The following is a 14,419-nucleotide window of genomic DNA, read 5'->3' as shown; positions in this document are numbered from 1 at the left end:
GCCAATATCCGTTTAGTTGAAGTGGCTACTGGATGGCTCTATGGAACCAATTTCTTTAACTTACCTTCTGGATCAAAGGCCTCTATTGGATGTCCTGCTGATGTCTGGCTGGCTTGATTAGATATATATTTAGTCTTAACTCCTGTTCCAATTAACTGAGCCAGTTCCAGTTGTGATATACATCGCAAAATCTGTAAAAAAAAAAAAAAAATATGCAAATCAGCAAAATTAATGCAATTGCAATTTATAGTATCTACCTCAAATTAATTGTCATAGCTGGATGATTAACATAAATATTTAATTGAACATTAATTCTGTAAAAAAAACATTTATTAATTACCTCTAACCAAGATTTTCCCAGATAATTGCCATCTGTATGAGCAACAGATATAAGAGTTTTAATGGTATCTATATTTTTAGATTTCATCTCTGTAATTGGTGTAGCACATGTGAGTAATGTAAATCTTGCTAGGGCTTGTACATAAGCATCTCTCTCTAACTGTAAAACATAAATATACACAACATTATACACATTTTTCTAATTCATAGTTCATGTACAAAATTTATCTGTTTCAGCATATCACTAACCTAGTATAGAATGTTGTATATCATACATTAAATAAAATAAGTTTTTGTTTCATTAGATCTAATAACTATTTAGTACTGTAAGAATTACATTAACTCAACGGTTTTTATTTTTCAGTTTTAACACACTGACTATCTGTCAATTTTAATATTTTAGAAATAATAATGACACACACTCAGATTTTATCTACTATTGTCGTATTCAATTGTAATACTTCAAGGCCTCCCAGGTTCGAATCTTGAGATTTTTCAAACCTGGTTTCGACTTATCAGAAGGCTGAAAAGTAACTTGTTGTCTAGTTGTTCAGATGGTACAAAAAAACTGAGGTCCAGTTGGAATTCAGTGAAGACTGAAGAGTAGGTATCAACATCATCCTCATTAGAACTGCACATAAGACCATAGAAACAAAAATATATGCATGCTAGTCTCAAAATGACAAAAGTATTGTATTGACAAGACGTTCAACTCCATTCATTTTTCCTCTTTTTCCAAATTGGCCAATATAAGTATTAAGACCAAAAAAAACCTTGATCTCAATAATAACTTTACTACAATATGTATCCTTTCAAAAGTAATTCAACAATAATTAGTATAATATATCCTTTCAAAATCAATTCAACAATAATTAGTATAATATACCTCCGCATGAAATATACAAGCTATTCTGATGGCACATCTAATACCATCCAAACAATAAGTAGCTATGTATGAATCATCACTATCCTGTAGACCAATACTGAATGCTGCTAAAAATGGTGTCCATGCCATCTGAAACAATCATAATAATTAATGGTGACTTAAGTAAAAGATAGGTTGCCAGGCAACGAAACATACGCCCACAGCAGCTAAATCGTCCGGGCAGTCAACAAGAGTTGTCGCATATTTTTACTTTCTTCGGTAATGAAACATTTATAATACACTAAAATCTGATTAAGAGCAACAACTCAGAAAACCATTAGAATTTGTTTGGTTTTATAAAGTTCTGCCCCATGCTAACGTTTTGTATACAAAACTTTTAATATCATGGATTTAGCTGTTCCAAGTCATAAAAATTCATTGAAAATCAATATACAGTAGAACTTGTATTAAGCAAGCACCCAAGGGAAATTTAAAAATGCTTGCTTAATGGAGGTGCTCTTTGACTAGAGGTATCTAATATTGCCCCAACCCCTACCACAAAAAATAAAGATATAGATTGCATATATTTTTTTTTATTCATGTAGTATAACAATAACAATACATCTAGTTGTGAATTCAAAGTAGTCGCGTATACATGTTTGTTTAGTAATACTGGATCTCTGGCCCCCCAATATTTCTTTTACTTTCATCATACTGAATCATAGCGTTTCAAAATGCCGTGAATTTGAGTATTTCCCACCCCAACTATTTTAACGATTACGCGACCATTTAATAAAATCTCGGTGCTTTTTGTGCTGACATAAATTAATTACGCTTGGGTGCATTGGGAGCGAACATCAATACTTGCATCGATAAATTTGACCGTCGCTGAATCTTGCACCAAACGAAAATTCTTTACTCAAATCTCGAACATAACTTCTGTAAACTTGTCATTTTGTAGCAACCTTCGATACTACTGTCTACCATTGTAATGCATTCGATAATATTTATCCATTTTTGTGAAGAAAATCGATGAATTAATTTTATTTTATCAAAAAAAGCACATGAACAAAAAAAACATCGCTGATTTTATCACTGATTTACAGGGGATGTAACTCTGTATGTAATATTATAGGGGGCGCTAAAACGTCTGTTTAATAAAAAAAAAAGTGGCAATGGAAAAGAGATACTAGATGATCGTATAAAATAATGTGTCATGACTCGGAAAACAATGACCAGGTTAGACGTTTAATAAAACAAAAGATTAATAAACAGATAATCCCGGGTTGATTGTTATTTTTACATTTCTTTTTACCTGATCAGTGGGGGTCCAGTTAATTAACTACTACTCACTGGATTAGCGGGAGTGTTAAAAAGAAAGAATGACAAGATTCTATCATTCAACAATGGCCGTTGAATGGGCGATGTTTTGTTGAATTTATTAATAAAATAGTGACCGCTAACCGCATTAGAGGAGTGCCCGTTGAAACAGTAGAACTTTTACGGGGGGAATTAATCGTGATGCCCGTTGCACGCGTTGAACAGGTGCGTGTTTAGTAGAGGTTAAATTACTTAAAAATCGCTCGGGGGGATTTTTTGGTGCTCATTGAAGCAAGTGTTCGCTGATTAGGAGTGCACGCCAGAGCAAGTTCTACTGTACTTGTTCGTCTCAAGATCTTAAACTCTGTGTATCAATTTGAAGTCAATCGGACGATAACTTTAGCCTTTAGAGCGTCACAAGATTTTGCAAAGTGACCATGGGCCATAACTTTGGCAGTAATTATCTGAAATCGTTGAAAATCAATAGGATTCTTCTTCTCATGACCTTAAACACTGTGTTATAAATATAAGGTCAATCGGATATTAACTTTGGCCTCTAGAGCATCCACAAGATTTTTTGAATCAAGGACCATAACTCTGGCAGTAATTATAGGAAATCGTTGAAAATCAATAGACTTCTTCGTCTCATGACCTTAAACACTGTGTATAAATTTAAAGTCAATCGGATATTAACTTTGGCCTCTAGAGCGTCCACAAGATTTTTCAAAGTGATCAAGGGCCATAACTCTTGCAGTAATTATCGGAAATCGCTGAAAATCAAAAGGCTTCTTCGTCTCATGACCTTAAACACTGTGTATAAATTTAAAGTCAATCGGATATTAACTTTGGCCTTAAGAGCGTCCACAAGTTTTTTCAAAGTGATCAAAGGCCATAACTCTGGCATTAATTATTGTAAATCGCTGAAAATCAATAGGCTTCTTCGTCTCATGACCTTAAACACTGTGTATAAATTTAAAGTCAATCGGATATTAACTTTAGCCTCTAGAGCGTCCACAAGATTTTTTGAAGTGATCAAGGGTCATAACTCTGGCAGTTTTTATCGGAAATCGCTGAAAATCAATAGGCTTCTTCGTCTTATGACCTTAAACACTGTGTATAAATTTAAAATCAATCGGATATTAACTTTGGCCTCTAGAGCGTCCACAAGATTTTTTTAAGTGATCAAGGGCCATAACTCTGGCAGTAGTTATCGGAAATCGCTGAAAATCAATAGGCTTCTTCATCTCATGACCTTAAACACTGTAAATAAATCTAAAGTCAATTGGATATTAACTTTAGCCTCTAGAGCGTCCACAAGCAATTGTGGACGCCGGACGGACAGGGGCGACGACAATATACGACCACATTTCAATGTGGGCGTATAAAAATTATATGGCTGTATTTCACAAAATTTCACATCTCAATTAAGACCACTCTGCATCCTCCCCCCCACCCCTACTCACACCCCCCCCCCCCAACAACCCATAAATCCTTCAAACCCCAGTGGCTCTATTATATTTTGCATATGATAAAAGCAAAAGGGAACAAACAAATTGCATATATCTACTATCAAAGAATCTAGATTGTTTTGTCTTGAAATCAAATATACTCTGATATACTCACTCTAAACATAGGTCGTACGTGTTCTAAATGCATAGCAATTGTAAAATTCGATTTGACATGACTGACACTCTCCATTAAAGCTTTTGCTGCCTGGGCCATACTCTCCATTTCCATGTTGTATAATAATCGTCTCTGTTTATCACTGGTTATATCTTCTACAAGTAAACAATTATCAGCAATTATAACAAAATAGAAAGATAATTTAAACCTTGTTTTTGATATACGAGGTACTCGATTGAAGCACATAAATCAAAATAGTAAAAATAGATTACAGAGATCTATCATTTTTTTATCTATTTACAAAGCTGAAAGCTTTGGAGGAACTATATTTCTACTAGATATCTCTACTTTAAATATCTGACGAATAATAATACTTTATCATGACACAGGTTACTTCTTGTGTTATGTAAATAATATTTTAAAATCATTTTATGTTCTTGTGAAGGGTTTGGTCATTCTCTTTGATTGTGAGAATTGTTCTGTGCTTTCAGTGGTCAGTTAGTGCTGCACTGCCTATATTAATAGCACTATTATAAATCTTGAACAATAAAACTGAAGAAATGAAATGAAATAGGGTTTAACGTCCTACTGTTCTGCTCCTATGTTGGGCTAATGAAGACGGGCATACGCCATACAGTGTGTTATGAGGAAAATTTTGCCCGGGCAGCGGCACTATTGCCTACTCTTATATCGAATTCCAACTGCCAAGGGATCTTTTACGTGCATTCCAATGTATACACGGGACCTCAGTTTTTCGTCTCATCCAAAGGACTAGACAGCTGTCCTTGTCAGGCCCTCCATCCTGCATCACTGACAAGGGGGAAACACGCCGGAAAATCTGGATGAATTTTCTCGTAAAACTGAAGAGCTAAACAAACCTGCGCCATGAGCATACTATTAGGATGGAATGCGTGCAATATAAATATTCATTATTATTATAATACTTACTGGTTACTTTACTCGGTTTTTGGCCACCAGTTTTCATTTTGATCTCATTACCAGATATTTCATCATAGATAGCAACAAGATAGTCTTCTGGTAAATCTTTACTATCATTTATACCACGATTCATTCTGATATACTGTTCTTTTGTCATCTTATGTTCACGTTTAATCTATAATAAAAATAGGAAGATATGTGAATTCTTGTTAAAACACAACTAAGTAATTTCGAGACAAGCATATGGTAAAACAGAGTAAGAGAGAGAGAGAAATGGGGTGTAACGTCCACTCGACACAAACTGGGTCATTTCGGGACTAACATGTGGTTTTAATTTTATTTCAATAATTCGTTTGCGCGTAGGGGTCTTTAGCAGTGGGAGGAAACTGGAAGACCTGGAGAAAACCCACGAGGTTGGACAGGCGACCCGACTCCTTGTCACGTACAACCGCGGATTCGATACCACGCCAGTTGACTCAATGACAGGCTTTATGATACAGCGCGCAAGTGCTAACCATTCGGCCATCCAACCCCCCCATACAGAGTAAAGAAACCCAAAGAAAACCCAGTAGATCAGGTAGATAACCTTTATATACATACGGGTATACAGATAACCCAAATCAATTTTCGTTCTAGAAAATATAGAGAAGAGAGAGAGAAATGGGGTTTAACGTCCACTCGACACAAACTAGGTCATTTCGGGACTATCATATGGTTAATTTTATTTCATTAATTCACTTGCGCGTAGGGGTCTTTAGCAGTGGGAGGAAACCGGAGGACCCGGAGATAACCCACGAGGTTGGACAGGCGACCCTACTCCTTGTCACGTACAACTGGGGATTCGAAACCACGCCAGTTGACTCAATGACAGGCCGTATGATACAGCAAGCACGTGCTAACCATTCGGCCATCCAACCCCCCCAAATATAGACAATATTAAGGGTGTGTATGATTGAAATGGATACTATTCAATTTTAATTTTGCATTCATTCTTAATTCCACTGCAGTTCATTTTATTTGTGGTCAAAATAAAAATTAAGTTCACAATTCTTCACTACAAGAATAAAACATGAAGTTAACTCCAAGGTGAAAAATTCCAACACTCTAAATATAACAAAAATATTTTAAAGTAAATAAATAAATAAGTAAATAAATAAATGAATCCAGATAAGAATATTCATCTAACAAACATGCCCTTGGTATAAAATACAGGAATCTTAAGAAATCAATGATTAATAAAGATTATAATTTTACCTGTGTACTGTGGAGATCAGTTGTTAACATTATGATAGAATATGCTAACACATAAGCTGTATCAGCACTAGCAAATAACTCAGTACTGTAATATAGAATAATATATAATCAATAACAGTTATAAGTTAAAACATGGTCAATATTTTGAAATCCCGATAAAAATAATCACTGTTTAGGCCGAATTAGTAGATAGCTAACTAGAAATCTGGTGAAAAATATGCATGTACTTTGTATTCTATTTGATTTGATTAGTTACTCTGTTCAAGGGGTTTTTCCCCCCATGTCAGTAATGCAGGACGGAGCAACTGACAAGGACAGCTGTCTAGTCGTTCGGATGGGATGGAAAACCGAGGTCCTGTGTACACATTGGCAGTTGGAATTCAATATAAGAGTTGGTCGTAGTGCCGCTGTCCGGGCAAAATTTCCTTCATAGCACAAAGTATGGTGTATGCCCGTCTTCATTAGCCCAGTTCGGAGCAGAACAGTAGGACGTTAAAACTCCATCTCATTTCATTTCTGTTCAAGGGTTTTAAACATCTTTTAAACCAAACTTTTCCACTTAAAGTATTCAGGGAATGTGGCTGTAATTGATTCAATTCCCTTCGGTTATCTTTTCTCCATAATAAATCATAATATTAAAGCGATCAATAATTAGTAGAAGTATGTAAAGTATATGCCAGAAGTAGCCACATCAAACAGGTCACTGATATGGTTTTTAATAATCAGAAAGTAATACATGCTGAACAGATGTCAGCTTATTGCATGCAACAATTAAACATACATTATGCAAGAGCTAAATCTGCCAATTGCAGGTCTTTCTTTAGGCCTGAAATGTTATCTATATTATTAATTAGACATAAATTAACATATCCAGACCATAATCAACTCTAGATGGTTATGCTAGCCTGCGATCTTTAGTGGATTATGAGCCGATTTACTGCATAACTTTCCTTCACGATTTAACGATTAAATGGATAATCGAGACTATGCTGTTTATCATACTGACTTTAGTAATGATGATCAAGGCTAGGCGGAAATTCAATCGCTTTGTTCTCGGTTCATAGTGAATCAATTTGAACGAAATTTTCAGCAAATTGCCTTTACATTATCTAGTTTTAAACTATTATAGTGAGAGCCGCCAACTCGTTATCGTATCTCTCATACGATTCTAATTCTTATTCAGAAAATGATGCCATAGATTTCTTGTTATTAATGATGGCAAAACACACTGTTCCTCTCAAAACGTCAAAATCTGTTAATAAAAAAAAGTTTAAAACAGTACATTTATTCAATAGCTATCTGAATGGAATCAGAGAATATGCTGTCTTAAAGAAGTCTTAATTAAACTTACTTTTGGTTACATTCACAATAACGTGAAGCAAATTTTTCCATCAATCGATCAATTTTCTGAGCCTCTCCAGGTAATCGGAACCCTTCCAGGAATTTCCTCAAACCAGATACAAAGTCCATCTCACAGAAGTTGATTTGATCAACATAAGCATACATAACTTCTTTATTAAATCTGAAATAAGGATTTAAAATTACCCATTAAATGTCAGTTTTTTAATTTATATTTCACTACAAAGTTGTTTCTAAGCAGATAAAATGTAGTACAAGCTATTTTCACTGTTTCACACAATAGGAATCATTTGATCTGACTCAAAATTCATTTTGAAATGAATTCCTATTTCATATACTTGCAATAATAAAGTTGTTCTTACTTTTCATTTTCTCCAAGGAAATCTCCAATGGCAGTCTGAAAATAAAGGGATATTGATTTAACACTGCACTCTCTGCTGTATTTAAACATTTAAAACAGTGCATTTCTATTATAAGAATATTGGCTGTGGAAACAATATTGCTACTCCACACTACTCTTCTCTCCGTTACCTGCATCAATTTTTTTCCATACTGTTCAACCTTGTAGTGACCCACTTCGGCCCAAATGGAAAGAAAACTAATAAAACTATAGGGCAATTTTAATTACCTAAAACAATATCAAGAATATGTAATTTTAATGTTGGGCTAATCTCAACTTTGCTACTAATACCAACCTTATCTAATCTCTCTTCAGAGTGAAATAACTCTGCAATGTCGTCTGGTGATTTCCCCAGCATGCCTTGTTCTTGTAAATAGGCTAAACCTTTCAAAGGTTTTTTGTGAAATCTAACAAAAGAAACACATGAATTTTAACATAATTTTTAAATGTTCGCTTCATGAAATAAGCCAGAGAAGTTGTTACAAAGCAATAAGTTTCTGAACACACTTGTCTCTTCTTACTGCTGGCCTCAAATAAATAAATCAGAGAAACAAAGAGAGAGAAATCAAACTTACATTTCTATTCCATTCTCCATGATTTCTTTCTGTTGTTTAATCACTTCAAATTGTTCTGGGTTGTCAGTGACATGTACAGCTGTAGATGGTGTACTATTATTAGAACTAAGAGAATTAGAACTACCATAACTAGTCATAGTACCTTTACCAGAATCACTGTCTGTTTCTGTATATGGTTTATTGTCTTGTCCTGAAAATAAAATAAAATACAAATATATCTGTGGTGCACTCTAGAGTCTCGACTAAGCTCATGGCATATAAAGGTGAACAAATGATCTGTTTTTGTCATTATAATCTTATTTTCTGTGCCACAGGACCTGAGATCACTTGATTATAACATAAACAAAAAATGATGCATACGATTTACTTAATACTAGTATTACTATTTGAATATTCTAAGTCATTATTCAAAAACTATTGGAGGTTTGATTAAATTTAAACGATCAAAATAAGCTTGGAACTTACCAAGATTGGATTGTGAATGAGGATTAATATAAAGATCTTTACTCCATTCTACCATACATTTTAATATCGATACCAAACATTCTAATCCTTTTATTCTCATACTCTTTTCTTGGTTTGGTGTAGCTCCTGGAATTTTTTAATTAAATACTTGTATAAGGCAATCAGCATACTTTACTACATCCAGTTAAATGCAATCGATTCATTATTTGGTGTATATTTGTAAACGAAGAGAGAGACTTTATTCAATTTATTGAATTTCTCTGTCTGTGAAAACTCAGATGTTCGTTCAATAGCTGAATTTGGTATTCTTTGATAAATACTTACCAAGTTCCATGGCATGTCTACCTTGCGCTATTTTGGACAGATCATTTACCAGTCGTTCAAATATATTAGCTAATGCTAAATCACAATCATAGTTCAAATATATATCTACAACACACTGGGCATCTAAAAAGAATACAAAAATATATTTCAGTATTCCATAATCAGAGATTATTATATATTTATTATTACATGCTATGCTAAAATCAAATAATAGGTTTTTCCCCAAATATACAATGTGTACTCACCAGCACATATTCTTGTTAGTGCCTGAATAACCATCCATTTATGTTCAAAAGAGCTGCTAGGAGTTTCTAATATATACAAAAATATCTCCTTGAAAAATACCTGAAATAATATCAAATTTGAATATGAATTTATACTAAATTTAAGATAAATTCAATCAAAATATTAATATAAATCTATTGTACACTGTAATACAAATTTATTGTAAACTTTAATACAAATTTATTTGAAACTGTAATACAAATTTATTGTAAACGTTAATACAAATTTATTGTAAACTGTAATACAAATTTATTGTAAACTTTAATACAAATGTATTCTAAACTTTAATACAAATTTATTCTAAATTTTAATACCAATTCATTCTAAACTGTAATACAAATTTATTCTAAACTGTAATACAAATTTATTCTAAATTTTAATACAAATTTATTCTAAACTGTAATATAAATTTATTCTAAACTTTAAAAACCTTTAGTCTAAGTAAGTATACATGAATTATTCTTTATGAATACTTAAACAGAGTGATCTATCATACCTCAATCTGCATTTTCAAGTGTTGTTTAAAGTTGGAGAGAAGAGTTAAGAAAATGGCTAATGACAGCTCAAAAACATCTGGAACAGCACTGACACCATTTTTAGACAATGCTACACAAAGATATTGTTTTATGGCATTAATAAACATCTCATTAGTACGGAACACTGGACCAGCATTCTGCAGTATTGATAACAGAAGCTGTAGTGACAGAATCTTTGAGCGCAATTCATGAGATCTGAAATAAAGGAAAATGGTAACTATATTCAGTTTAAGTTTTTTGAATGTAGAAACAAAGCTAGAAGAGATGTACATGTACATGTATGCACTAGCTAAAGGTTATCACTTAGGGCATACATGAAAATATTTGAAACTACAGTAATGGAGATAAAACCCAAATCTGGACATAGGATGTATATGATACTTAATGCTCATAATGCTGAATGGCTAACATCCTTGGTAATCTTATTGAGTACTGAATCAAATACCACCCCTGCCTTTATTATCTTTATTTTCAAGGAACTTGAAGGAAGTACAACAAAACAATCTCAAAAACTAAATCACAATCTGTATCACAATTTTTTACATTAACATTTAATGGTAGACATTTAGTTAAAGAAACACAACTGCAATAAATTCTTACTTTGGATCAGGTGGGCCATCTGCTAATGGTTTCATGGATAATTTACACAGACTTCGGAACACAAGAAAAGCATCTTTTTGTAAAATATGACTAAATGCTCCATGCATTTGATCTGGACCTTCAGAGACCTCTACATCAATATTATCATCTGATGTCATCCTCGCTAACCCTGTAATCAGAATTTAGGAAATATGATACAAATTAAGGAATATCGGCATAGATTCTTTTAGGATTACTAGAAAAATTAATAATCTCATATTTTTCAATTCAGATCAATGCAAACATTTCTAGTGCATGCTTATTAGTTTCCTGCCTTCATTTCTATATCAAAATACAACAACAGTATGAGCACTTTTAAAAATGAAAAATGAAAATATTTTCAAGAGTCTATAGTATAACTAGAAAAAATGAAACCTAAAACAAGGCTCAAAAGGTATTATTTCTATTTCAATTAAACTTAAACAAGATACTACTATGTAACTATTATTCAAACATTTTATTGTAATCTGTTGAATAAAATACATGTGTGCACATAGAAGCAACAGAAATAGAAATTGAACATCTAACTATTGCTATCTCCACTTAAAGCAATACATATACTAATCCAGCATCAAAGCCTAGCAGTTAGTCTAAATAATGAACATATATCACAATTAATTCTAGAAAAATTTTAAATATATTAATAACAATTATCATAATCTACAGATTTCTAATCTAATTAAAACAGTTTCATTTCATTTATTTTCACCCTACATTTATTCACTTCCAAATCAAGTTTGTCCAGTGACAGTGCACACTCACACTTACAATGTGGGTTTTAAAATTCCCATAATTCCCCACATATCAAAGCTCCATATATCAATACAGACAATTTGATTGGTTAAGAAATTTACATGATCAGAAGACTGTGTTCCCAGAAGGTATTTCAGATGTACGTAAAAAATAAAACGAAATGTAACTGATTAACCTGACGTTCTTATAAAACCATAGTCATGCAAAATATACACAATCAATATACACATTTACTACACAAAAACATTTACTTTGAAACAATGAGGGAATTTTGATTTTAAGATCTCAAATTTTCTTAATACCTTGATCGGTATAAGCTTGAAGATGTTTTAGCATAGAAGAACGAGTTGAAACTAAACACATGATACATAGGAGATAGTAGATGTACAAATTTGAAGATACATGTAGTCAGAAATAAAAACGCAGTAAGTTTAAGTAAGTTATAACTAGATGTAATTTAACTAGATCAAATGTAATGAAGATATTCAAACTAGGCTATTTAAAAAATCAGGAACTTTCTGCACTAACACCAATAAAATCATATTGTCCAAATATTATTAAAGACAGTAATATCATCTGATGACTCCATACATATATATATATATATAGATAGTTCCAAATGAAGAATTGAATAAGATATAAGTAGAGATGAAACAATACATTCCAAGTTGAATTAAATGAAAAAATATCATCTTTCGTCTGTATGTAATTATGATGTCTGCATTGCAACAAGTCCTATATATATGATTAAACATACATTATGCAGGAGCTAAATCTGTCTATTGCAGGTCTTTCTTTAGGCCTGACATGTTAACTAAATTATTAATTAGACATTAATTAACCTATCCAGACCACAATCAACTCTAGATGGCATCGCTAGCCTGCGATCTTTAGTGGATTATTGGTCGATTTACTGCATAACTTTCCTTCACGATTTAACGATTAAATGGATAATTGAGACTATGCTGTTTATCGTACTGACTTTAGTAATGATGATCGGGGCTAGGTGGAAATTTCAATCGCTTAGTTCTTGGTTCATAGAGAATCAATTTGAATGAAATTTTCAGCAAATTGCCTTAACATTATCTAGTTTTTAACTATTATAGTGAGAACTGCCAACTCATTATCGAATCTACTAATATCTTTAATATTAGTAATGAATGACATTGTTAGCCCAAATTTTGACTGAATAATATTATAGACACAGCTAAAGTTAGATACAATTTAAGAAGACACAGAAGGCAATAGCAGGCCCGTAGCTACCGAAAACCCCCTTCAATTGGACACAATATGAAGCCAACGACCACCATGTCCATATCAGTATGGGGCTGGGCACCTTATATAGCTGGGTGACAATGGTTGGGCTGCCCCCCCTTGCCCCCACGCTAGCTACGGGTCTGAATAGTAGGGCGTCAATTACATCTATTTACTGTCAGATACTTTTTTTTAAATAGATAATTAATCAAGAGACAACCTCGGAATAGCTATTTGGAAATAACTTGACTCACTAGAAAGATAAACATTACGCGGTTGTCATTCCCCTGCCAGTAATTACCACACATTGCCAAACCAATCCCAAAAAGTCTACTTCCTTACAAAGTGTATTCCTTTTATTCACTTCCATCATATATAAAACTGATAAAATCTATTTTTCTTTGGTGGATGTTAATAACAGTGATAGGTTAAAAAAAATTATGACTTCCCAGATCTATATGAAATGGAGGCCATTGAAAGTAAAAAAAGATCACATTGATATCTGTACGTATATTCAAAAGCATTTGGCTATGTGCAATATATTAGTTAGGTTATATTGTAAAACAAGAAATTATGAGTTAAATTTTGAACATAAGGAAATCACATGAAGTTCAATATGCATTTATGTTCTGTATATAAGAAAATTATGCCTGAATAGTTACTCCCTAAATCAAACCGTTTCAATTGGAAATTTTTTTTAACACAAATAAATTTGTTGTTTTACATTATAGTATAGATTAGACAGAATGGTAACACATATCTATTATGTAAGCAATAACACAAGACAAGCAAGCAACAGGACAAGCTACTAGGACAAGAAATGTCTTTCATCAATATTACCTCCACCTCTTGTTGGGTCTGAAGGAAGAGGGGTAGTTGGGGTCACAGGGGTTGTTGCCTTTGGGCTTTCTTGTGATGTTTCCTCAGAACTTTTACCCTCTGGAGAGACATTTGAATCTTTAGAAGAAACCTCCTCAGTTTTGGCTAAATAAAAGGGATAAAATGGGACCCATCAATCAATCCAAAAAAAACCAAAAACCAACAGTGGGGCCGATGTTCCCCGCCGTAATCCCAAAATAAATAGATGGTACATATTAATTAATTGCCCATTTATCTTTTTGAAAAGTATCGAGCTATCAAACTGATTAGCTATACTTAGTCTGAACAAAAAATGTTCACAATCGAACTCGGTTAAGGTTTTGAAGTACCTGGTAGAGAAACTATACACTAAGTTTACATCACTCTCCATAAGTTAGAATCAAAGTTGTATTGTCCCAAAGCATCGACCAATGAAATTGCTTAGCTCCGCTTAGCTTTAGTGGAAAATGTTAATCATTTAACTCAGTCAAGACATTCACCTAATAAACATCTACACCAAGTTTAAACATTCTACCTCAAAAGCAGAGTTGTTACGTTCCGAAGTCTTGACTAATCAAATTTCTTATCACTACTTAGCCAAAGCAGAAATTCTCATCATCAAACTTAGTCA

At 33.1% G+C, this 14,419-nt stretch overlaps 1 protein-coding gene across 4 annotated transcripts in view; it reads right to left on the bottom strand.

Annotated features, from left to right (window-relative positions):
• Positions 1–14,419, bottom strand: part of LOC126819335 (brefeldin A-inhibited guanine nucleotide-exchange protein 1) — a 38,243-nt gene that overhangs the window by 14,306 nt on the left and 9,518 nt on the right. For 3 of the 4 annotated variants that reach the window (XM_050547311.2, XM_050547314.2, XM_050547313.2), the window contains exons 9-24: positions 13,771–13,914; positions 10,885–11,053; positions 10,245–10,479; positions 9,709–9,808; positions 9,464–9,586; positions 9,140–9,265; positions 8,675–8,864; positions 8,395–8,506; positions 8,062–8,096; positions 7,692–7,862; positions 6,341–6,425; positions 5,096–5,261; positions 4,148–4,302; positions 1,226–1,354; positions 341–499; positions 65–191 (exon numbers count right to left, since the gene is read on the bottom strand). In XM_050547311.2, the coding sequence (XP_050403268.1) occupies positions 65–191; positions 341–499; positions 1,226–1,354; positions 4,148–4,302; positions 5,096–5,261; positions 6,341–6,425; positions 7,692–7,862; positions 8,062–8,096; positions 8,395–8,506; positions 8,675–8,864; positions 9,140–9,265; positions 9,464–9,586; positions 9,709–9,808; positions 10,245–10,479; positions 10,885–11,053; positions 13,771–13,914 (2,226 nt within the window). The remainder of the gene's footprint in view (positions 1–64; positions 192–340; positions 500–1,225; positions 1,355–4,147; positions 4,303–5,095; positions 5,262–6,340; positions 6,426–7,691; positions 7,863–8,061; positions 8,097–8,394; positions 8,507–8,674; positions 8,865–9,139; positions 9,266–9,463; positions 9,587–9,708; positions 9,809–10,244; positions 10,480–10,884; positions 11,054–13,770; positions 13,915–14,419) is intronic. The other variant, XM_050547316.2, reaches the window with a different exon arrangement.

The sequence above is a fragment of the Patella vulgata genome, chromosome 4, assembly GCF_932274485.2.
Source record: "Patella vulgata chromosome 4, xgPatVulg1.2, whole genome shotgun sequence".
Lineage (NCBI taxonomy): Eukaryota > Metazoa > Mollusca > Gastropoda > Patellidae > Patella > Patella vulgata.
This window is presented reverse-complemented; position numbering and strand designations above follow the sequence as displayed.